We start from the raw sequence: 26,371 nt of genomic DNA on the forward strand, positions 1-26,371 counted from the left end.
CCTGCTTGAAATAGAGGTAGCAGTGACTCAATCTCCCTAAACTAGCCTGTACTTCCTGCTCAAAATAGAGCTTTATGCTTGGCATGTTCTCAGGTTGCGCCCACAGCTTTGACATAAGCATTGCATGCTGCAGCCCAACAGTGTACAAGGAGCCTGGCTAATTTCCAGGACCAGTTCTAGGACCTCCAAGACTGGAACAGATTTTCATGAATATTGAGAATGAATGTTGTGTCTTCAAAATAGAAGTCATGATTACGTAAACTGACACTAAGAGTTTTGTGACAGAACAAAGACGACATGCAAGATCAGTAAATCTTTCTCATCAAGACTGCATATCAACTTTAAGGTGGGTCACCCTGCAGGCTCCTTCCAGATAATTACCAAAAATCAGATTAGGTTTAGCCCTCAAGGGAAGAAAGTACTGAACAGCTTTGCCATGCAGGCAAACTCTTCATTAGCTCTGTCCCATATGCTACTATTAGCTCTGTAGAGACCTGTTAGATCTTGTCTGTTTGATTAGTGTTTTTCCAGCTTGCTTGCAACCCAACCTAGATTGACAGACGGTAAAGACAGGTCTTGCTCACACAGAACAGCCCCACTCTGTGTGTGATAGCTGAAATTCTCCTGTTCATTGGTATCCCAACACTTTCTTTCTTCAAATGCATACTTCTACTTGACAGGCAACCTTGAACATACTTTAATGATGCATTAGATTGTATAACCACAACATGTACAGGTCTCCTTTGCTTAAACTGATAAAATGCTTTGCTGAAATTGGTAAAATCCTTAGTACTTGGAGAGCTTCAGAAATATGTATGTTAATAAAGAACATAATAAATTTTCAAAGCCACCAAAAGTCAGAGAAGAACAGAAGAGTAAAGCAATTTAGAAGAAGTTGTGGATGTAAATTGTTTCAGATGAATAAGGAAAATTCTAATCAGCTGCCCCCACTAAGAATAAATGATTTTTCTACTCCCTGTCCTTCTATCCTTAAAATTATCTGCTTGCATTTTTTACACTTCACAGAGTAAGACACACAATGTTGTTTTATGAGAAATAAACAGTAGCAGAAGACTAGTCTACTTGTAATCAATGGAGAAGCAGATGGACAAAGAAACAGCAAAATTTTCCTATTTGTGATTAACAATAAATCTACTTTCAAACATCAGTTTTGCAAAGGATACTTAGCTTTGCTACCAGTGACTCTTCCATATCTTACCTGAAGAACCACCTTCCTCTCCAGGAAACCATTAGGGCCCCCATTTTAACTTTTCTCAGCTAAAGTGATTCTGACATTCCTTGGCCGTGCTTATATTCCACACAGCTCTTAACTCTAGCTGTCTTAACACTAGCATCACTTAGCAGTATTTCTACTCCAAGCTTAAATAAAGCATTAGTGCAATGGATAAAAACAACTCAAATATACCTTCAGTCATGCTAAAAAACAAATTTCACTAATCAAGTCTTGCTTTTATTTACAAAGACAGAAATTTGCAAAAAGCAGACATACCTCATAATTAAATTATTTAAGAAGCGTTAAATCCTGAGATAGCAAAAGTTATTGCTTCACTGAAGTTTCAGAAATTGCCAGCAGGCATTTTTGTATTTTTGGCTCTCAGTATGAATTCTTCACACAGCAATATTTCAAAGCTTTAAATCAGGCAAAACACAAAAATCAAAACTGAGGAAGACAGTAAATACCAGTGCAGCCTTAGTTAACTAGCTGTGCATCAGCTAGAGTACAGTACGAGACATTCACTGAGATTCAAGACACGAGAGTTTTAGGTCATAACTCTGATTTTCAAATCACTAATAGCACTTTTAAATAATATAGGGATTGTAGTTTCAAATCAGATACAATCGAGTGATGATTAATGAATGTTAATATAGAAACCAACTGGTTTTTAGATAGTGATGGCTTGTTCATTATGATTACAGTAATTAAACCTCTTACCCTAGTCCATGAGTCAGATGACAATCTTTGTGAATGTCCCTTGCAACAAATGAAACTGGTTGTTGCCACTATCATGCACAATTACAGAACAATCTGAAGGAAAAATACCAAACTGGAGAGTTGTTATCCATCCCAGCTCACACAAATTAACCGTCACATAGTTTTTTTCATGTGCCCTGCAAACTTACCAGTACTACCATGTTTTTACTTGAAATGAAGATGCATTTGCGTGACATTAGGCAATACTCATGCAATGAACAAAACACTGTAAAATCTGTAGTGTGGTACTGATGTAGCCAAATGTTTTATATATAAGTTTGGAAAAAGACAGGAAGCTTCTTCAGATACACAGAGTTCTTTAAATTTTAGAAATTACCATTAATTATTAATGACTAAAAAAACCCCCAAAACCTGGTAAGTATAAAAAAAGAGGTCAGTAGCTTCTTATTTCAAAGCTTGTCAATTAAAATTGGAATATACTCTGAATCACTCATAGTCATTTATAAAACCCATCCTTTGAAAATAAGAGCAATTCAGAAATATTAGACATCTTTTTAAGATTACTCTTTTATATATTTTTCCTTATGGAAAGCAAACCTTATTTTAAGAAATAGTTAAAGGTATTAGCAAAGTGTGATACCGTCACACTACCAAAAGTCTCTCCAGAGGAGATACCAAAATTAGCCAATTCTAATAAATTGGAAGGTAACTTGAAATTTAGAGTAATTATAAGACATCCACATAAAGGAGTGAGCACTCTTACATATGAGAGAGCAAGTCAACTGCTCATGTGCTGAGACTGAAAGATCCCAATACAAACAAAAAACACAAGATGATAATTAGGTTGAACTTACCCACTCAGGATGTAACAGTGAAGAGACAGAAAAAATAGTAGGAACTAAGGTTTTTAAGAGAAACATGTAATTTGGATGGATGGATGGATGGATGGATGGATGGATGGATGGATGGATGGATGGGTGGATGGATGGATGGATGGATGGATGGATGGATGGATGGGTGGATGGATGGATGGATGGATGGATGGATGGGTGGATGGATGGATGGATGGGTGGATGGATGGATGGGTGGATGGATGGGTGGATGGATGGATGGGTGGATGGATGGATGGATGGATGGATGGATGGATGGGTGGATGGATGGATGGATGGATGGATGGATGGGTGGATGGATGGATGGATGGATGGATGGATGGATGGGTGGATGGGTGGATGGGTGGATGGGTGGATGGACAGACAGATACCATATTCCATCATAGGATTGATTTTTCTGCATTGTGCATTTGCTAAGGAATGGGAATATAACCTGCACAAGCACCTTAGCTTTCAGTGACTTCATCCATGACAAAAGTAATGTTTAGGCCTTTGCCACCTCTGTCGCCACACCAAGGGAACAAACATCTTTTAGTTGAAGATCTGACTTGAATAGGACGGATAGGATTGGAAGGTGGTACTCCACATATATGTGAAATACACTTATTATTTCAGACAGCATCAAAATAATTCCATGAAGCCTTTCCATTACAACTGCCACCAAGTGCAGTTTTCATTTTAAAAAACCCACTAGCCAAACTGTCACTTCAGTGGAAGAACCAAGGTGAATTGCATTCACATTGACACAAGTACCATTATATCCCCAAGAGAGCAGTAGTCTTTAAATAGTCAAACTGCCAAAGAAACACCATTTGTTGCTGAAGTACTTTAAATTCTTGTTGAAGTCTCTGGTATCTTGTTAGAAAGTGCTTGCCACAACTGTATTCTGTGTCAGATAACCCTATCAGCCCTGCAGCAATACTGTCAAAAGACAAAAAGGTCATAAGTGCAGGACCAACCAGAAGAAAACGTCCAGTTTGGAAACCTCTCCAGTAAGGCATAGAGTTGAGGTGACTTTTGATCTTCCCCAAAAAAATAATGTGCTGCTATGGCGAGGGAGACTATTCCATCAGAATGCTTTTCTGGGGTCTGAAAGTGAGAAGAGGACAACACAGCCTTGTTTATGGCTTTTAAATGTAAGATCAATCCAGATGCATTTTTCTACAGGCAATATCTATGCAACAAACTTCATCCTGCAGTTCTTTGTCCTATATGTTAAAATACTTCCAATCTTCAACGTATCAGTCTGATTACATGACAAGTTCAATTTGAAATGAACTGGCAACTAGATATTTAGATCTCAGCGTCTCTGACATGTGACACAACTTTCAAGTGCTCCAACTTCAGTGTTTGTATCTGTCTGTTTTGCTGACAAATCAAGATATGGACTCCAACACACCATTTATGCTGATCCTTCTACTGTGAATCCTGAGGATGTAGAGCCTTCTCTGCACAGCTTGGCCACTATCAGCCTTGCAAAGCTTGTCACACTCGAGACTCATGTCTGCCTTTACAAAGTATCCTCAGAGGATTATTTGACAAGTGTTTAGTCTGCCTGATGCAGGAAGGAAAAAGGGACTTTCTGAACTTTCAAGGACTATTGTAATATTTACTCAATGACTAAGACATTGTTAAACCTCTATACAGTGTTAAACCTATAGTACAGATATGCAAAAAGTTACTGATTGGCAAGTTAAGAAGTGGGTGGACAAATGATAAATCCCACTGAAACAGCAATGCTGGAAGCCTTGCTTCCAACTGAAAACAATGTAAAAGAAAATTTAGGAAACACAGCTTTTACAACTCTCTCCAGCTTCAAGGTGGTAAATTTTCCACTAAGGACTCTTTGTAATTTTCCAAAACTAAGCAAAAAATAAAAAACATGGAAAGGAAACTATTCATAATAGGAAAAACAACCCTGAAGTAACAGTAGTAAGATAAAACTTCAAAAACTATAAGGGTAAGATTGGAGAAATCCAAACTTACAACCGAAGACTGTGGAGACCAGGAAAATATTCTCCCCTTAGTTATTGGGCAAGTTAGTGGACTACTCTTTGAAAATATATGTGACCTGACACATAAAGATGACATACTTAAGGGGGGGACACTAGAATTAAGGTCTATCAAATAAAGTGAAGCGTCAGGAAGCCATTATGACATTTTTCACACAGGAATGCAGCAATGGTGACAGGAGGGCAGACCAAGGCACCAGCAGGTTTCCAGCAGCCACGTACTCACCTTCAGCTCTACCCAGAAGTGCCAGGGTGCAGCCTGCAGCCCGTGGGAGTAGAACACAAAGTAGTCCCCTCCTATGCTAGCAACTGGTGTGCCATCCCCGAGAGACCAGCTGGACAGAGCCACCCCTTCATGTGGCCGAAGGTACAGAGACATGTGACTTGGGCCTGCAGGGACGGAGATACGGGTCTGGGTGTACAGCACGTAGGGGCAGAACAATTACCTACATAATTGCATGTTACCTGTGTGTTACTACTCATGTCTTTCAAAACATGATACAACTGCATTCCCTACAGAAGAAGCTTCAAAATTTTCTAAGCTTCGAGATAAAGGAGATGATGAAGTAGCAGAGGAATGTAAGACTATATATAAATATAATACAGTCCTGTAGTGTGCATATATATGTTTGTGTGTATGCGTGTGTATATACACACTATATATACTAATATAGAGCTATAAAATGGACTTTTAGAGAGGACCTGCTGTAAAACAATTGAGACTTACTCACGCAAGGTCATCAGTCCCAGAAATAAGAACTGCTAACACAACACCCACAGGTTCCTGTGTGTTAGGAAGCTGAATTAATTCATGTTAATCTCACAAAGCTCACCATTTTGGGAATAGCACTAAAACCTGCAGTACTGTAGTCAAGGCCTGATCTATTATGGGCATAAAAATAAATACAAATCATAGGCCAGAAGCTTCAGTCACTCACCAGATACTTCAAAACTTAACCTCACAGAGTTCAAGGGCATCAGCTCCTTGGACAGAACTTTAAATTGAATGGGGCTTCTTGGTAAAATTTCCGGAGCAGGAAGATACCAGTTTTTCCTGTGGAGAAAAGTTTCAAGTTATTCTTGGTGCAACACCATGAGGTACTAAACAGGTACTAGAAACCAAGAAGCTTCTGTATAGTATAGCTGTCTGTGCTGCTACTAAACGAAATATACCAAAGCTATTGATTCTAGTAGAAGGCAGATAAAATCAGCAGCTTGTGGCCAGACAAATATTTAAGGATGTATTAACAGAAAGACAGTAACCAGTGTATTTACTCATTACCTTCCTTCACCTCAATTTATAAAACAAACAATCAAGAATATTTGCACCTTCAAACTGCTACACTTCTGCTCGCGAGATTCTTGGGGTATGAGAAATAGTCACAGTAGCTGGTTTTCTTCTGTGGAGACCTGGTACTCTAGACATCCTCTGCTGTCAGCCGGGGTGAAGGGGGCAAGAAGGGAGGAGACATACGTACTCCTATTGTGAACTGCCCTTCAAAAGGTCCCCCCTTCACCTTTTTCTCCATTGGTGCTTACATCCATTTTCCACCACTCAACTTTTACAGCTCCTGCAGCAGACCCAGCAATCTCTGCCAGAAATTCTGTCAGAAGACACTGCACCTAAGCAGAAGTTTGCCTTCTGAAGAGGAAGAATTATTTATTTTTAGACTGAGATTAGCCCTGCTTTTTCTTGCCTTGCTTTTTCTCCCCTTACACAAGTGAGATTGCATAAACAAGCAATGTGCTTTGCAGTTAAGTGCTCAAGTGAAGCAGAGTTCACACCAACCGGAACATGAAATGCACTGGTAGAATCCAAGGAAGGCCACAGAAGGGAGCCTGTTCCTCGCATGGAGTTCTAATAGTGTCATTAATTTCAGGCACATGGGGAGTTATGTGAGATATTCCATTATAATCAAATCCATTAATCCATATACCAGAGTCACTTTTAACCACATTTCCATCTAGATCATGAAATCTTCTGCTTGTGTGCTGGAAGAGAAAAAAAACACAAAAGCAATATGATGGAGCCTGCAGCATTTGCAAGAGTCAGAGGTAACTCTGAAATATCCTCCATGTCAATCCTTAAGGTCTACTGCATTTTAAATACGCACTGAACATGTATCTAAGTATTTGAATATGAATACAAGAAATACTTATATCAAAAACATACCATGAAAACACATTCAGAAGATGACTCTGACTGTATTAGCTTGCCTCCCATGTCTTTTTAAATTACCACTGTTCACTCCCACTTAAAACCCCCTAAAATACCCTGCTCTTCTGATACAAATGAACAGAAAACTTAAGACTAAACAAGGGAAACTCAGCAGCAATTCTTTCAAATCCAGGAATAACCATTAGAGTTTTTAAATCAAGAAAGAAAGGAAAGGTTACTTTTTCCTGGGGTGGAAGAAGTGGCGGAAGTTAAGCTTTGAAAAAAACCAAACTCTTGAAACCAACAGAGGCAATAGGACATGGAAAGCTTTTTTTACCTGGAGAAAGACTCGCTTAGGTTTTGGATTAGCTGCATCTGAACTGTAAGGAAAGAAGATTCCACTGCAAACAAGAATGAGAGTGACTACAAACACAGTAGTTAAAGTTACTAGCGTTGTTTTTGTACTTTTGACAAGGTAGATGAAGTTAACCTAGAGAATAAAAAAAAAAACAACCCAGTTATAAACTGCGAGACTTAAGAAATAAGACACTACTTGTATAACTCTAAAATTCAGTTACAGAACTGAAAGTAAATTAAAAAAATAGTTGCAAATATCATCTGACACAAGATACTTCTTTGTAAACTCTGTACTTAAAAACAAGAAAAAAAGTGAGTACTTCCTGAAGCTTTTAAAAATTTCCTATTTTTAGAACACCTGTCAACAAAAAATACCTGAACTAGAACCTTCCCAGGTTCTATGGCAGCAGAAAAAAAACCCAGATCTGAGAATTCTTTTTGAAGTGTCATGTATGTATTGTTCACCATGAACTCCATCTAAAACGAATGCCTGCTCAAAATTCAACATCACATTTCATATTTTACACCAATCTTTACTACATCATCATAAAGCAATGTAAGCCCTGCTTCAATGACTAACATAAAATGTGGAATCTTTGGCCTTTTTTTTAAGAACTTTCCTGTAAAATTTAAGATATTGTCTAATTTTCATTAACTTCTAGTATTAATTAAGAAAAATTTCTTATTCTAACTCTAGAGAAAGTTTAAAGGTTTTAAACAACATTTACAAATTCTACTTACAAAATACGATGACAGTATCATAGTGAAGATCACAATAAATCCTGCCAATACCATATCTGGTGGAATTTCTGAGCCACTTCGTCCCATGACAGGTGTAAACATTTCAAATACAGTCCAGCTAAGATACAGCATATACAGATAAGGAACAAACATCCCCAGCATGTACATCACAATAAACTTCATCGTGGCACCTACAGGGGACAGAAAAAAGACAAAAATAAGTAAAAGCTCAAAAGGACACAAACACAAAGCTTTACTGATATATCCATATACTGCTGCAAGGCCCAGGTCCTCATCCCTGACGCGGATATAGAAAGGAATTCTCATTTTGTATGGCAAATACCAATATGACGTTCAAAACCACCACAAAACTAATCTTGTCTTACAAAAAAAAACGTAAACAGGTATTCTGTCCCATACATTCTTTAAATATTACATTATTTTTTAAAAACCTTTATGTTCCATCAAAGTATCTGATCACTTTTTAATAAACCCACATATTGTTTTATTAGCCTGAGACACAGGATGTTTTTCAGTGTATTTTTTTAAAAAAAGCTTCTCATATCTTAAAACTGTCTTTAGTTCAAGAACACTTTTTCTCATTACAAAATTGTGACACAGTTAGTTTGACTACTCAAATTCAATATTTGGAATTTCTTTTGCTTAAATAGCAGAGTAGGGGCAAAGGTTTTGAAATACAACCTCCGCCTCTCAAAACTCGTACCTTTTTGGTGGAATTCCTTGTGGATCATCAGCTTAGTGAGTAAAGGAAATGCTACCCATAATGTACAAATGAATGCTGAACAAAGGCCCATCTGAGTCATCACAGCTAATGCTATAGACCAAATCATCAATGAGGCATCAAAAAACATATCTCCCAGGTACTGCTCATTCATATTCTGTAACATAAAAAGCAAATACACTTAATTATTGAGGATATTCCATGGATCCCACCTCATCAGAACACACACAAAAAAATCCTTATTTCTTGTATATAATTGTTTTCATTGGGAAATTTCCTGTTGACAATTTTGAGAAGCATCACTTCACCATTTTCTTACCATTTAGAGTTACCCAGGAGAGTACATTTTTTTTATTACTTTTTTAAAACCTGTTGACATAGCTTGAAAAAGAAATTACCTGGGCTGGGACAGAAGAAGGAAGGGAACGTACAAATGACAATACAAGGAACACACAAGGTTAGTGTTTCAAGTACACAGGCAAACAGGGTCTTTTAATAAAAAACATAATAGCATAGCAAAAAAAAGGTTACATAGTACTTGCATGTGAAAAAGTTATCTACATGTCCTGAGGATCTAAACTTGCTTTGGAACAGCAGCTGTTAACAGACTTTTTATACGAGCACTATTATTAGTGCAGAAATAAACTGGTGCCTTTACAGGTCATGCCACAAGGTGTCTCTTCAGAAGCCTGATTTTTAAAATATGTTATTTTTTTGAATAAAAGACATGCATAGGTGAGATAATACCAGATATGTTTAAATGAAAATAAAAAAAAAAAAAAAAGGAAGGAAGTTTAACCATCAAAACTGTGGTTTGCTCTGCTTTTGGCGGGGGGTGGTTTGTTTTGGGTTTTTTTAAGTTACATGGGCAGAGCTACAGTCTTTGCAGTGTAAGATTCTTAACTGGAAAACCTGCTAGTAGCAAGAACAAGTGCTTGCATGAACAATGGTTATCTGAAAGCACCTAGTTCAGTTTTGGGGTGAGAGAAAAAAAAAAAAAAAGGAGGGGGGTGAAGAAACATATGACTTGCCAAACCTATTTCAAAACATAAAGCTTATTAATTCCCAAGTTGCTGAGCCATGAACAGGCACTGCCTCTGACAGCCAAGGAAGAGACAGGATTCCAAAACTTTTATGCAAGTCTACGTAAAAAACAAATTACAGAGGCAGCCTAAACTGTGCAGTGTATTGCAAGCTACAGCATGAAAGGCTTGGGACTTCGAGATGGCTGATCTGATGACCAGGCAATCAGTAGGCATGAAGTAGTTCCAGACCCTGGAATGTCTGAACAGTTAGTGAAAGTACCAGCCAGCTCATTCAAAAGATAAAAAACATGGCATCTAGTTTATAAATGGCTCATCTTTTTCACAGCGGGTCAACATCACACACATATACTTAGTAACATACATGTACCAGTTAACAATTCCTCTCTCCGAAAAACTAAAGAAAAAACAAACAACAAAATTCCAGAGAAAGACATGATGGATCCACACAGAACTTCTCATACAATCAAATCTCACTAAATTCTTAAAACCTTTTCAAACATTTGTATGAAGCTGGATTTGGCTGACAACTAAGGTTTCCCAAACTCCTAGTCCAAACCTCATACAAATGGCCAAGAAGTAACAGTAAGATGAATGACTAAATATTACTATACCTAAATTCTCCACCTAGCATGCCTGAGTAGTCAACTTCTGCCCTGGAAAAGTATCATCTATCAGATATCTCAAGGCCCTATTTGTTTTCAATACAAAACCATTAAACCATCATCTAAATATATAGGAATGTTATCAGCTATAATTATTATAAATATAATTATAAATTATATATCTATAAAATATATATAATTATAAAAAATTATGCAAGTTAAATAGCATTGGTTAGTCATAAAAAAGAATTCTAGGCAGAACAGTCAGACAGATAGTAAACATGACAAATTACAGCAATGGAAAGATAACACACACCAAATCCTCACTGTCTTGCAGGGGCCTAAATGACCTACTGCAGAAAAGAACACTTTTCCATCTTTTCCATCTCCAGCTGTGGTCAAAGCAACTGTAAGTCAGAATAACCACAGAATTGTTTAGGTTGGAAAATACCGTTAAGATCATTTGAGTCCAACCTATACCTGGCACTGCCAAGGCCACCCATAAACCATATTCTCAAGTGCCACATCTACACATCTTTTGAATACCTCCAGGTACTGGTGGCAACCCCTTCCCTGTGTCAGTGGTTGATGATCCTTTCCATGAAGAAATTTCTCCTAATATCCAACCTGAACCTCCCCTCACACACCTTGAGTCCATTTCCTCTTGTTTTATCAGTAAGTTGCCTGAGAGAAGACGCCAACCCCCACCTGGCTACAACCTCCTTTCACATGGAGTACCAGAATGCCCTTCTTGGAGTGAGCAGACCAAAACTGGTCATAAGATTTGAAGGGCAGCCTCACCAGTGCCAGGTACAGAGACAATCACTGGCCTGGTCCTGCTGGTCACACTACCGACAGGTCAGGATGCCACTGGACTTCTTGGCCACCTGGGCACTGCTGGATCATGTTCAGCTACTGTTTAACCAGCACTCCCAGGTCCTTTTCTGCTGGGCAGCTTCCCAGCTATTCTGTCCCCAGCCTGTAGTGCTGCCTGGGGTTGTTGTAATCCAAGTGCAGGACCTGGAACTTGGCGCTGATGAACCTCACACCACTGGCCTTGGCCCATCAATCCAGCCTGTCCAGATCCCTCTGCAGAGCCTTCAAGGGAAGAGCTTCATTTAGAAAGCTCTATACAGCACAGATTACTGTATTAGAACAGGGCATGGCAGAGGTAAAATTCTGACAAGATATAAGAAAAAGCTCTCTCATGAACCATCTGAAAAAAAAAATCATATTATTTGCTTAAGGGTTTATGAATACAAATGACATCACCAACATGATAATAAAAGGACAGAATTGAACAGAGAGAGTTGGAGTTCCACATTTTGCAACAAAATACAAATGATAAATCAGATTAAATAAAGTATTAAAATAAAAAAGATTAAATCATGGAATTATTAAAATTATTTAATATTAAAGTATTAAAATAATGGAAGAGACATAAGGAGGTACTGTACCACAATAAATTATTAAATACAGTGAATCTGTCATAGTATATTCAGTGAATCAAGTATATTTAGAGGCAAGAACCTCATAAGAGTCAAAGAACATTTGAGTAGATATTTAGATTCTGTAATTATCAAGAACACTGAAAGGTATCAAAAATATTCTCCAGCTCTTCCTCTTATCATTGAAATGATGACAAGAAGGAAGGTGCAGATAGGGCAAGAAACTGTACCTTATAATGTATTGTACTAGGCTTTTGCTTTTTCTGTGAAGTTGACCTCCTAAGGTCAAGGCTGCCTTAAATCACAAAGTTCTTACCTCTCTGATTTAGTAGAGCAATCCCTATGTTTAGATGAAGCAATTTTTATAGTGACATTTTAAATACTCAAAAAACTTTTTCCATCTTTTTAATCAATGCAAAAAATAATCCTTCAACAAATTAAACATTACATTGCCCTTCAATATTAACAGCAAAGTCAAACCTACCTTGTAGAAGAACTTCTTGGCCAGCACATGCACAAGAATAAGCTTTGCTGCAGCTGCACTGCCATACAGAGACACAGAAACATAGAAATGGGTGTACCAAGAAAGAGCCCGTCCAATGACAGAGACAAACACGGCCACGATAAGCACGGCCACCAGTGTGCAAACCCAACTCGTCAGTGTCAAGCCAAATGCAGTAAATAATTTCTTCAGGTTATAAATAGCTATGAAGAAGAAAAAAAAAGTTTGATTCAACAGTCATGTATTCTACTGCAGACTATCATCAAAATTTTAATTACCCCATGGTACAATTGCTTTAATGAGTAAAAGAAAACGGCATGAGAAGTTCACTCTGAAGACTTCTTAACAGCATGGTCAAAACCTCTTAGTCTATTTCTTTGCATGTCTTTTTGCAGTCTTCCCCACTACAAGATTTATTCCCATAATACTGGTGTACTTTGCAGATTACTGTGTTCCTGATAGTAAAAATATTACTAGGGAGTCAGTGAAACTACCATTTTTAAGTCTCAAAACCAACAAAAACAATTGAAAAACTGGAGTTGTTTTTCTTGTAACTTTTTCTTGCTCCAAAAATGTTTTCTGGATTTTGAGGGGGAGGTGGTGTCAGTGTGTTTTGGTTTGATTTTTTTCTTTTTAAACAGATATGTTCCTACACGTATCTGAAAAGGTCTAACTAGAAGATTTAGGTCAGTTTACACACTTTATTAAGCTTTGTTGTCATCTTCCCCATTTGTTGTTTTCTTATTTATTCCTGCCTACAGATAGGTGTTAAAGAAACATGATTCTGAAGCCATATCTGAACTAACAAAACAAAAAATAGATACTAAGTAATTTCTTTTCAATTTTTAGATCTTTAAAATATTTAATTTTAATTTCATGAAATGATAAGACACCAAATCATGATTCATAAATACTAAACATCTAGGCCTGTCATATTCTTTCATCATGGTAATTATTCACAGTTGACAGATTTAAACACATAGCAACTCCTGTGGCATGCTACATGGCTAGAATTTATTTCTGAAGCTTGTCCTAAAAGATGCCATAATGGCCTGAATGCTTTTCCATCTACACTTTTTATCTACTAATTGCTATTCATTAAAGAGTAATGTGATTGTTTTTTTTTAAAAAACTGGACTTACCCCTGGTTTTTGACTGTAATACTTTTTTGCTTAAATAAATAAAAGCAATTGCTGCTGTAATATAGTTCATGATTGTGCCAATGCGAGCAGGATAAGCCAGGACAAACAAACCAAGTATATCGAAGAACACAACATTTCCATGTCGATACTCGAAAGATTTAGCCAACTTTTCTGATGTTGCTAGGTATTTTAGGACAGCTAGAATATTGTCACCTATTAAAAGAGCAGATACACAACATAATTGCATCAGGGTTGGTAAATTAGCACACAGCATTTTTTTTAATAGAACTGTTCTTAAAAACTGTATAGAAATATTTTTAACAAAGACATGTACAACTCATTATTCTCAAAGTGGTATCTGACAACACACACGGCATAGTATTTTCATGAGTATATACAGCTGTCACTAAAATGAGGATATTCAGGAAGCTTCATGCACTTAAAACCATTGCAATTAAATCAGGTATTCTGCTCATAAGTACTTCTTCAGTTCCGATATTTAGCACTGGACTTCAAGGCTAACCCAGAGAAGAATTTATAGTTTCCTGATCTTCCTCCTCTTCTCGTTGTCTCTAAGTGACACCTCCACGTTTCAATGACTGTGAGTTACCTGCCTTTCTTTCCCTGCATGTCTGTAAGGTAGAAGACAAGGTGGCTATTTTCCTTTGTAGCCTACAGGCACTAATCACCTTTTCATTTCCTACAGCACAGCCAAAACACATGCAATCAAATTACAACAATTGTTCTCAACTTTCATTTTGATTTTAGTTGACCTTTAAAAGCACTGAAATGTCTTTTTTTTTTTTTTTTAATCTATGTGCTATGTTTAGCAGAAGATGTTCTACATAACCATCATGAGCAGTAAAATCATCTTCCAAACAGGAATTTAGAAGTGTTACTTTCTGTCTTGTAGCTGCATTGTTGCAAGGAAGTGTTTAAAACTCTTTTTCATGCTGGTCATTCTAAGCTGGCTCCTATATGAGCTTGAAGAGGGAACAGGAGGTATTTAGGACTGTTAGCTTTTCTGGGGAAATTAAAAAGTCATACTGTTATTTTCTTTACTGCAATCTGTCAAAACCCCATCAATGAGCACAACCTGTTGTAGAAAATAAATCCTGTTTACTCAGTCTGTGTGCTACCATGTAAGTCTGACTGAGATCCATTCTAAAGGAGAAACTTCTGTTGGCAGATCAGTCTCTATGTCACCAACTAACCCATAAGCTTCTGATGAGAAATATAACCAATAAGAAGGCTTAGTGAGAGAAAAGGAATACAGAATGCTGAACAACCAGGTATCAATGGCTAGGTGACAACTGATTTGAAAGTAATCATGAAATCTAATTAACATCACTGGACGTTGATAGAGTTTATCTTCCCAAGTAGACCATGTATATTTCCTTTGTGTTTAAAAGACATATATTCAGTTAATTCTTTGTTCTTTAGAACATGTCCAACATGTACTACATGTGTCATTAAAATTATTAACTTCTTGTGATAGCAGTCTTACAGCAAAATGACAAAGTAACTACAACACTACTCTTAGGTAAATTACTGAATTCTTAAAATACCAACCTGCTCTCTGAATGGAATCTGTTAAAATTCTGTCTGATGTGTCATACTTTGTATGATAAATGTAGCCATTTTCAATAAAAGCCAAATCTATTCCTACAGAAAGAGAAAATGCATTTTTAAACTTATGTAATTCTAAACCCCCCAAACAAACATGTGGAAGTCTCACATACATTTCACAGAAAATGTTGCTCTACTTTGTAGCACAGTCATTATACTTAAAGAAACAAAATAGACTCCTTTGTGAAAGGAATACTAACTGAGATTCTGAGTGTATTATAAAGAGAACAGTTCCAAAACATTTTAAAGTATCTGTCCTTTCTACTGTACCGATTCACATGATATCTGTACACAACTGGAGAAACACCTGAAAATTCCAAACCATCTCAGCTTCAGAAAAGATATACAAGGTGCTTTCCAAATGTTTACTTGCAAAGCTTCAATAAATATTTATGCTGAAAAGTAATAAAAAGCAGCATCGTGGAACTATAGAAACACCTTCTCAAAATGTGTGTTCTTTCTACTTCTAATGTGTTAACAGGTTTTCAGAGAGCCAGTCTGAAAACTCTTATTTTGGAAGTCCATTTAATTTGTTCAACTGAACAAAAACATTTCCCAAAAGCCAAAGGTTATACCGCTAAATTAGTCATACATTCACTGTATCCCAATTGTCTCCTCAGATGCACATGCAAAAAGTTGCTATATGCAATCTCAATCCTCACAATTTTGCAGAGGTTTGACAAATTAGACCTCAAATCTACTAGTGGACAAAGAGGAACCAACTAGTTCTTTAACTCAATTATTTAATTTTTATTTCTTTGGAAAAATAAAAAAAAGGTCAGTGAGAATTCATTTACCATCCAGGTATCACTCTGAACAAATAAAGAACACATTGTACAAAATCATCTACTTTATTTCCATGCTGGAAGCTTAGAAGAGCTTAGAATAGGCCAGAACAACTGTTTTGTTCTAACAATCAATTCAGAAATATCACTTTTCTCGAAAGTGACAATCTGTCCCAGACAACAAGGATTTTACAGAAGTTTACAGTCCTTTGAGTTGTGTTCAAATTTCACATTGTGTGAACATTTCACATTTTTTCCCCACTGGTCATTCCCTGCAGAATGGATACTAAACTGAAAACAGATTAGTAAAACTAAAAAACTTCTGACCAGTGCTTGTTATTAAAAAAAAAACACAAAAAACAACAAACTCCAAAATCCAAGAGTAACGGAAATGCATTAATGACTAAATCATTATCTTTAAAAAAGATGATTTTCATTTATCCATTAGATACAGACATGTCACTCCTACAAGCAGGCTACTAGCATTATGTACCAAAATGTTTCAATACAGAATATTTAACAGGGTGCTGTTGATTCCTGAAGTATTTTCCTGATTTTCAGGAAACTTACCTACCATGCAGTTTTTTTCAGAAAAACACCAGTCTTCAAAAAACAACCCTAGCAAACGGTATGAAAAACTAAATCTAAAAGCTCTTCCTTAGGAAAAACGCAGGAAAATTTGCTCCCAGACAAACCAAATTTGAGGACCTTCACATAATGAACCACATAACGTTATACTTTTTATAAGCTTAATGTGCATTGACATCTTTAACGATAACATACCTGGAACATTGCCAAAATCCCTGTAGATACGGAAGTCTGTATCCGCTGGGATAATACCACTCTGAAATATTTCCTGTGCCACCACAGAAGCAAAGGGATGTTTGGCTGCAACTACATATGCTTGTACCAACCAAGGGTTCTCAGGTCCTAACAAAAGATGAGCAGAAAGTTCACAGCTAATACTTTTTGAACCTCAGTTAAGATATGCATCTTCATGGTAACAAATACAGAATGCAAAGGAACTCACTGAAGTTGTTAAGCTGTTGCCCCACAGGGTATATAATAAGTACATTCATGTTGGCTGAGTGACTCACACTTGAGAAAATACACTTGTGGAGAAAGAAACAAGCCACCGTTGCCTTGCGTGTTCAGTAGCAGAGAAGGTAAGCCATCTCCCAAAACAGAACTTCGTTCTCCCAAAGATGTCACAACCTTTTAGCTGAGCTTCCAATTCATCATGTATGTATCACATATCAATATCATTATTTAAAAAAAAAGTCTCTGCCTTAAAGCATGAAATACAAAGAAACAACTAAGCAGCTCCAGGAGTACAGGAAAGCCTGCAGTCTGACCAGGACAGGGCATAAGTTTAACTGTAGCCTACAAAACACAGTTTTGCTGCTTCCGGAGAAGCAGATAGAGTTCTAATAGCAACAACTCCCTGTAAAGATTTTGAAAGAACTGCTGTGAAAAATAAATAGAGCATATGAAAGTATGAGTATGTAAGATACATGTGGCATCCAAATGTTTTCCTCGTTACCTTGACACAAAAGGGAAACACAACTTCTGTTACCCTGTTCTACACAAGCCTCCCACTTATGAGGCAACTTCTGTGGCAGTCCTTTAGCCCTTAAGTATCTAAAGACTGAGAGCAATTTAGCTGCTGCACAGGGTTGGGAAAAAGGCACAAGGTTCTCCTATCTTTTGCTGATGACAGTTTCAATACTCCTTCAAGTCTGCATTGTTTATTATCAAATTATCCTTATGTAGAAACTGGACACAATGCAAGCTCATACCTGTTTGAAAAACAAGTTCTTTTCCTCCTACACCTGCTGCCTCCAGGTTAATAAAAGCTCTGATTGATTTGGCCCACTCATGTTGTGTAATGAAGCCATGACTAGCCTTGATGGGAAAACAAAATAAAAAAAGGTCAAATATCTACCAGACCAGCTTAAACATTATTTTCCATCACTCAAGATTGGATATGACTGAGACATAACTCAAGATTTGACAAGGCAGACAACACAAGCAAATGCAGAAAATCCAAGTCTTCTAATTAAATTAATGTAGACAACATTCTTAATCAAACTGTACTTTTCCCTTTGAAATCATACACATTTTCCTGAGAATGTTAAGACTGTTATTAACTAATATTTCAACAGACCAAACACAAGCCTTATCTGCAGTTACTCTTTTCTTTGTTAAGAGTTTTAATACACAGTTTTTATGTATAATTTTAAATTCTGACATATTCTCACCTGCAAAATATTTTCTTCTGCACCATTAAATAAGAATATGACAGCATGCTGCAGGGACTCTGATGATTTTGAAAGTGTGTTAAGTATTTCAAGCATCACTGCACAGCTAACAGCATCATCACTGGCACCTTAAAATAATCACCAAAATAGTAAGGCTTATAACAAACAGACTTGCATCAAAAACAAGAGAAGATAAAAGCTTTATGCTATTTCAGTCATTTAATTTAACTGCAGTATAATTATATCAAGTTTTGTGTATTTTCTGGTAGTGCTTGTATCCTCTGTTTATACTAATTGAAAGTAACAGCAGAAAGAAAAATAATGTTCAGAAGTTGAGCAAGTGAAGTTCAAAATATCAGATCCAATGCTACTGTTCAAGAAAAGTAGACTAATCAGGTTACTGGATAGTGAGCAAAGTGATTGTTACTTATTTTCCTAAGAATAATATGAATAAACAAGAACGTAATTTTCACTAACAGGATACTCAAACTTTAAAAAACAAACATTCCCACACAAGTCACCCTAAAGCATTCTACACTGTTACAATGCATTCAAGTAAGAGGACAAAATCTCAAAGTAACATAAAGCTAAGATTTCAAAATAGAGCTAAGGAAATACAAGACTTTACAACTTTAAAAATCTCCTTAAGTTATACATGATAATAAAGGATTTTCATGACCAGATGCTTTTCGTCACCCTTCTTTCTTTGCAGAAACCCCTTTCACTCTGAGCTCAGTAGTCTGTTCTCTGTGATTTCCTTATCTAACACTACTCTAGACTTACTCTCACTCTCTCACATGTCCTCCCATGCATGCCCTGCCATTTTTTTTTAATCTTGATTCAGGATTCACCTTTTAGCCAAAGTCTCCCATTTTCCCTCTTCCCTCACTTTGGTGCAAGTTGTAGCACACCTCTACCCCACTCTAAAAAATAAAATCTGTGAGAAAACAGAGAAATTAAACCTCATTCCTTCAGGACTGGGTTGCATATGTGATGCTGGCATGCTCTGAGATGATGACAACAGTGTGGTTATGCCTCAGTATGCTATTAGGGCACACTCATTAGCTGCTAAAAATGTTCAATTTACACATTAAAAAAGGCAAAAAAAAGCAAAAAAAGCACCTTCAACAAAGCTTGTAAAAACTTCGACACCTTTACCCCTTATTTGAAAAGGGTATATTCCTGATAAAAACATAAATCTCAGTTTAAATTTTAGCCTGAGCTTACTGCATGGATTAAAAAAATTCAGAATTTTTCCAATACACCATTCTCTATTTCTCAGAAATTAATGCCTTGTTCTGCCAAAAGCTTTCCAAAAAGACTCCCATCCAAATACCTGGTTATCACAAATTTTCCCTAATTCCACAGAATATTCTCAGTTGGAGGGGACCTATATATTGCTACCCAAGTTTATCAGTAGTCTGCTCTTAGTAGCGTTCTTATACCTAACATACTGTATTGAAAACTTGGCAGAGAATTGAGTATAGTTTCCAGTGAGATTAATCATTTACCTGTTTCACTGTGAAGTTAAGAAAAATAAAAGTTGCTGGCTTCAACAGACATACAAATTTATGTCTCACAAAAACAGCCATGTAGCCACAGACTATTACACACAAACTCATGGAGAAAGTATCATCTCCAAATACTTTGTATATAGCGAAACTGACAGGAGGTTAAAACAGGTTTTATGGAAAAAATCAGCAACTTGGGAAAACCACGTCATCAATTACGTCTGGAATGATAATTTCAAGGATGTTTCTGTCTTCAAGTTTATTAAAAAAGAAACAAATAGCCCATATAAACTGAAAATTAGTACCATTAGAACAAAGACATGTTTTAGAACTTTACGGTTATGTTTTTCCTTCTCAAGGAACACAAGCTTTCTAATACTGATGGTTTACTAGAGTTTTGCTTCACTCATTTTGTATGCAGCAGATTGTATTTCATGATCTGATTTTCAAATATATTATTAACTGACCATTAAGTAATGCTGATTCTGGTTAAAAATCCACAGTTTTGGTAATGAAAAATGGCCTCTACGCAAATAACTGAGAAAACACAGAAGAATAGAAAGCAAATAGAAAATAACAGAATATCTTGCTTAGGTTATGTGTGAGGGACACAGTAAGAAAATCAAAGACAGAGCAGCTCCTCACTGATGCAAAGGGCTAGGCTGCTTTGTGATTAAGGGCAAGCATACAGGTTGGTTCCTAGCTCCTCCACAGACTTCTTATATCCTATACAAATCAGTAATATTTTTTGGCACTTTTGTGCAAGGTTGGTGAAGTACTTTACTGTCTGAGTAACTGTCAAGAAAATAATTGATGTAGACATAATCCTGTCTTACAACCCATAGGAATGGACACACAATGTACATAGGGCATGAATTTAAAGACCGTTTTCAATAATCATAGTACTATACTGGTGAAATATTCTTTCCAAGTCCCAGAGGACATATATAGACCACACATACAGTAATTAGCATCTCTGCAGTTTCTAAATCACAGAGCATCTATAATAATCATGCAGTTATTAAGCTTAATTTGGAAACGCATGTCACCCAAATGTGGTTGAGGAGAAAGAGAAGTTCTGTATATTATTTGTTGAAAGAAAAAAATGCAGGAGGAGAACAGCAAATGCTTTGTTTCTCTAGCTGATACTCAACTGTTTTCTCAATAATGAAGACTACTCACATGTGCTAAAGTGCAGAAGGTTTACACCCCAAAAATAAAATATTGTGTGGGGTATAAATTGAGAAACTCCAGTAAAAGCTGCACTGTTGATGAGTGAGATCTGTTGGTTTTTTTCAACTGTAATAGCCACACATGCATGGCTGAGTGTTACAACAAATCTGTGCAATCTTTAGACCTCTACCTTTCTGGCACTGTTAAAAGCACGAACGCACAAAATTGGCTACACCCTTGCTGAAATAATTATTCAACAGGATTATAATTTGTAATAATGTAGAGGAAGGAGAGTAAGAGAGGATGCAACAGTGACAGTGAAACTAGTAGCAAGAGACATACACACTACCAAGGCAATTAGTATCCTAACCTTTGATCACTACAATCTTTAGAGGCAGAAGCTTTGAATGCAAAAAGAAAAGGAAAAAAATTAAGCATATCAGACAAAAAATCTGAGATACCAGCAATGGGAGGGGAAAACACAGACTTTTTAGTGGGGGTGGACAGAGTCACTGGCACAAAGCATCATGTGAAAGGAAAGACAGGATTAGATCAGTACAGAAGTAAGAAAAGACCTGAATGACAAGGTGGAAGCAGCACATGAACTACATGCATAAGCAGAGAAATCTAAATACAGCATCTCTAATTTGCTGCCTATCAGAAAGTGAGAGTGAAATCCTGAGTTTAACACTAAACAATGAGTCTCACTGAGATCAAGTAGACCAGTTGACACATGCAGTATTGTAATACAGCCACCTGGTGTGAGAAAACCACATGCCAAGCTCTGTGGCTCACGTAACACATGGAAACGCAGAACGAACACGTGGACCTACCCGGGGTATTTGGTACGGAATCAAAGTGGCAATTGGATAATACTGCATGCTCAGCTCCACTTCGAGGTTCCAGCTTCACTATGACATTGGTTATGTTTGCATAGTAACTAGTAAAACCTCCTAAAAAGTCAATGCTGAAGGAGCCTGTGGGCCTCTGTATGTCTACAGATATCTTGTGAGCATCTGTGCTTTCTCTTGCTATTCCCCTAATTTGTTCTAAGAGGTAGTTAACTGCAACAACTTCATTTTCTGGACTTCCAACTGTTCTGGGCCCAATTGCTGTTATGTTGTCAAGGTATTCCCTGTAAGACATAAATTAAAAATTCAGCATCAACAAGTTCAACATTTAGTAAAGTTATCTAAAACTGTAACTTATCTACAACTGTAGCATTTTTGTACATTGTTCTATTTCAAAACTAAAGTAGAAGAGACTAATTAGACAGTAACTAGCCAAGATGTTAAGGATTGCTATGGTAATGGGCATATAGGGCTGATCTTTACTCAGGGCTCCTTATCTTATCTATCATGATGTTAAACCAAATTATTTGTTTTCTAGTTTGAACATATCAATCCAAAAAGAAACAAAAGGGTAAATGAGAAGCCAAAGACTTTAGCGTGGTTTTGCATATGCATACATGCCCTTCCCCGAATGCCCGAACAAGCACGTTTTTGTCAAGACTTACATCTGACATAAATACTCTAATTCTGAAATTCCAGTGTTAGAAAGTTTTACTCTTCCCGACCTCTCCGTGACACAACAACTAAAGATCTGCAAAGCAGCTTTCCCAGAAACCGAGCACTATCCAAGACGAGCAGAACTAGAGTATGGAGGTCCAACTGCTTCACCAGCCCCCGCCAGCACCCTTCTAGGGGCCGAAACCTCCACGATGTCTGTACCCTTCTGCGAGCGCCCAAGTGAGCTCCGCGCTCTCCCGTGGGCAGAGCACGACACGACCGCCCTGACAGGGACCCGCCTCGGCCCCGCCGCCCTCCCTCCCTCCCTCCTCCTCCCGCCGGCTGCCCCGCCGTACCTGGCGCGGGCGGCGCTGAAGTCGCGGGGCCCGGCGGCGGCGGGCGGGCTGCATAGGAGCTGCCGGTGCGACACCTGCGCCAGCGCCCGCAGCGCCAGCAGGTACAGCAGTACCAGCGGCGCCCCCCGCGCCTCGGGCAGCGGCAGCAGCGGCCGCCGCCGCGGCCCGCCCCGCTTCTTGCCGCCCGCGCCGCGCTCCCCGTCCTCCCGCGGCGGCGGCTGGCGGCGGTCGCGCTGCGCGGCCGTGGCGCGGGAGCCGCCACACGGCCGTGTCCCCGCTGCGCTCCATGGCCGCTCTGGCCGCCGCGCAGCCGCGCCGGACGGGCACGGCACGGGGTCAAACCTGGCCCGGCCCCCGCCCGGCCTGGCCCGGCCCGGCGGGGCGGCCCCCGCGCTCACGTGGGTGCGGGCCGTGGCACCGCCCGCCCTGCGGCCCGGACGGCAGCCGGAGCGGCGCTGCTTTCGCCGTGCGGGCGGGGCTGCCGGAGCGTCACACGGCAACGGGTCGGGCCAGGCTGGAAGGGAGCAGAGTGGGTCATCTGCTCCAACCTCCCTGCTCCAGCAGGGTCATCCCAGAGCACGTGGCACAGGATTGTCTCCAGGGGGTTCTGGAACATCTCCGATGGAGGGAGACTCCACAACCTGTCTGGGCAATCTGTTCCAGTGCCCACTCACCGACAAAGTAAAGAAGTTCTTCCTTATATTCAAGTGGAACTTCCTGTGCATTAGTTTCTGCCCATTGCCTCATGTCTTATTGCTTGGCACCACCGAGAAGAACCTGGATCTAGCCTCTTGACGCTCTCCTTTCAGAGAGTTACAGTAACTGACGACGTCCTCTCTCAGCCATTTCTTCTCAAGGATGAACTGGCCCAGCTCCCTCAGCCTTTCCTGGTGAGACAGATGTTCAGTCCTTCAGTCATCCTTGTCGCTCTCCACTGGACCCACTCCCAGAGCTCCACATTTCATTCTTAGGAGCCCAGGTCTTGACACAGCCAGTGTAACGTGGGCCTGTGTACGGTGACACACCACAGCTGAGAAGCCCTCAGTGGCAGTTGTCTGTGGAGGGTGATGGCCTGGCAGCAGTGGAGCCCTGAGCTCTCTGTCCCACCAAAGCACTGGGATGAGCAGCCACCTGGCCCTGCAAAGCATGCAAGGCTTTTCCTGGTTTCACAGCTTTTTTTGGCTGGTTTTTTTTTGTTTGTTTGGTTTGGTTTGGTTTTTGGTTGGTTTGTTTTGTTTATTGTTTACTTGTTTTGGTTTTTGTTACAACAGAAAGGAAAGTTCACAAAAGTAGCAGTGATGCCAAGAGGGTGAGCAACAGACTGCCACAGGCCAGCACACCAGGTGGGAGGGATGGTGAAGCCTCACAGACGTGAAGTCACAGCACTGGCAGTGCTCACAGAGTTTCCCCCTCCACTGCATTGTATCTTTGGCATTTCATAGCTATAGCACTCCCCAGAATGGATCTCAGGCAGCCTAGGGTGAAGGGCAATAGCTCCAGGAGGTGCTTCCAGTGAGCTCATGGCAGGTAGAGCACCTGGGAGGATGGGGGCCCAAGCTGTGACACAGATCACTGTACATTGCATTCTGCACTCTGGGGGTGCACGCTGCTGCCTGTTCTCACAGTGCCTCTGAAGGACAGAACAGAGCTGTTTGGTGGTCATTTTTCCTATCTTTATCATACTGCTTTGCAACGTATTTCACTACGCCTGAAGATATCCTAAAAGATACTTATTTCTTGTTGCTCTGTGACATAATTAGAAATTACGAAATATGTAATGACACGATCCAGAGAAATGGCTGTTCCAGTAAATCCAGTGAAGTAGATAAACACAGAACATTACTGCTTTCTAGCCTGCCCCTGTGTTGCCAATGAAAGCTCGCAGGAGTTGCAATACTCTTTGGAATGAAAAAGTCTGAAAGAGTGGTACACTGAAATGTGGTGACTCTTTGCACACCTCAGGTGCTTTAGTAAATTTCCATGCTCAGGCTTAGTGAGTTTTCTCATTTGCTTCACTCACCCTCAGTACAGACAAGATTATTGCTGACAATGTATGATTTACAACTCCAGATTATGCTATGATCCTGAAACATAGATCTAGCCAGAGAGATTTGGTTTATTCTGTTTTGTTTAGTTTTTCTTCCTCTCTGCTTTTGCTTCACTTACCTATGTTACTTCTCTCTTCACAAGCAGACAAACATACCTTCAGATTAGGTTCTCAAAAATAGATTTTACATTAGAAACTAATATAAAAAAATTATTTTTAAATCTTTTCTTAAAACTACAAGTGCATAATTACTCCAGAAAAATGCTTGCAACACAAATAACTAAAAAAAAGAAGTCAAATGTAACCCCCTCAAATGTAATGGAGTGGAAACTGCCTTTTGAAAATGTCATATTAATAATATGCAGCATGTTTAAAGTAGTATTACTAATATACATAAGAAAATACATTTTTAAAGAAAGATGTGGCCTGATATTGAGTGTAGATCTCTATTTCTCCTTTGAAATTCTTCTTAGGTTTGAAGTTGTATAGAGAAGGCAATCAAAGAATCAAATATGGACTTTCATGTTTGATTTCTAGTATCATATCAATGCTAATTTTCTGGGGGCCACCACTCCTGAAAGACTCACCTAAGCAGCTTTATGCAGGGGCATTTGCTCTCCAGCAATGCATATTGCTACATGTCAGTTTGATTATGCCTACATTGTTGATCTGAAGGAAAACGCACAACTTGAGAAAAAATAGGAGCTACACATCATTTATTTCCTTTGGCTCTATGCTTACTTGAGGATTGGAACTGTAGAATAATTCCATCCTTTTCTTAGTGGTCTTTTTCCTTTAACTCTTTGGGCAGCATTTGAACATTAAACCTCCCCTCAGGTAAGACAAAGACATGACTATACTGACAGTCATACTCTACAGGTCAAAACAACTTTTAATATTCTGTCAACTCAAAATTCAGAAGTAATTTTCTGCTTTAGATCAGAAAGACTTCTGATGTTTGTAATACCGACAGCCCTTTTATCATCTGTTCTGAGCACAGCATTTGGGAGGGCACTGTGTGATATGAATTAAGCTGGAATTATAGTGCATACACGTTTTGACATGACTGGGACATCAGGGTCAAATACGTCAACACAGTGCCCTTTATTGCTCTGTTAGTCTGGAATGACCAATTTAAGATAATTGGATCTAATTTTCAAACAAATTATTCAGCATAAATTCAGTTTGACTTTATGTCAAAAAGACTGATGCTTAGCCTAGTATCTTGCAATCCAAGCTGGTTCATTTTGTCAGCTCACAAAAGAGGAAAATCCCTTGTTCACTGAGCATAAATTATACTTGTAAACTTTATTTTAAGCAGAAAAAGTAAAAAGGCAATTCCTCATCCACAGGAACTATGGGGCCTGGTTTGTTTTCTAATTTAGTAGCAAAATCAAGTTAAGTGATTGCATGTTAATGTTCTTGCCTAACAGAAAAATACAAATATGTTTATATGTTAAAACCACCATCAGCTATTTAGGGTAAGAACTAGAACAATGTCTTCAGA

The 26,371-nt window shown here is 38.6% G+C and overlaps 1 protein-coding gene across 1 annotated transcript; it reads right to left on the reverse strand.

Annotated features, from left to right (window-relative positions):
• Positions 1–1,432: 1,432 nt before the first annotated feature.
• ERMP1 (endoplasmic reticulum metallopeptidase 1) lies at positions 1,433–23,105 on the reverse strand. The gene is given in 16 exon segments (XM_050328714.1): positions 1,433–3,933; positions 5,083–5,246; positions 5,795–5,910; positions 6,646–6,848; positions 7,352–7,504; positions 8,113–8,303; positions 8,837–9,011; positions 12,435–12,655; positions 13,595–13,807; positions 15,167–15,259; positions 16,792–16,938; positions 17,808–17,913; positions 18,270–18,397; positions 21,787–22,088; positions 22,818–23,068; positions 23,070–23,105. Coding segments are annotated over 16 exon segments (2,664 nt in total). The 3' UTR covers positions 1,433–3,768.
• Positions 23,106–26,371: the final 3,266 nt, after the last annotated feature.

Source organism: Myiozetetes cayanensis, unplaced genomic scaffold (genome assembly GCF_022539395.1).
Source record: "Myiozetetes cayanensis isolate MyiCay16 unplaced genomic scaffold, myiCay2020 scf4, whole genome shotgun sequence".
Taxonomy (NCBI): domain Eukaryota; kingdom Metazoa; phylum Chordata; class Aves; order Passeriformes; family Tyrannidae; genus Myiozetetes; species Myiozetetes cayanensis.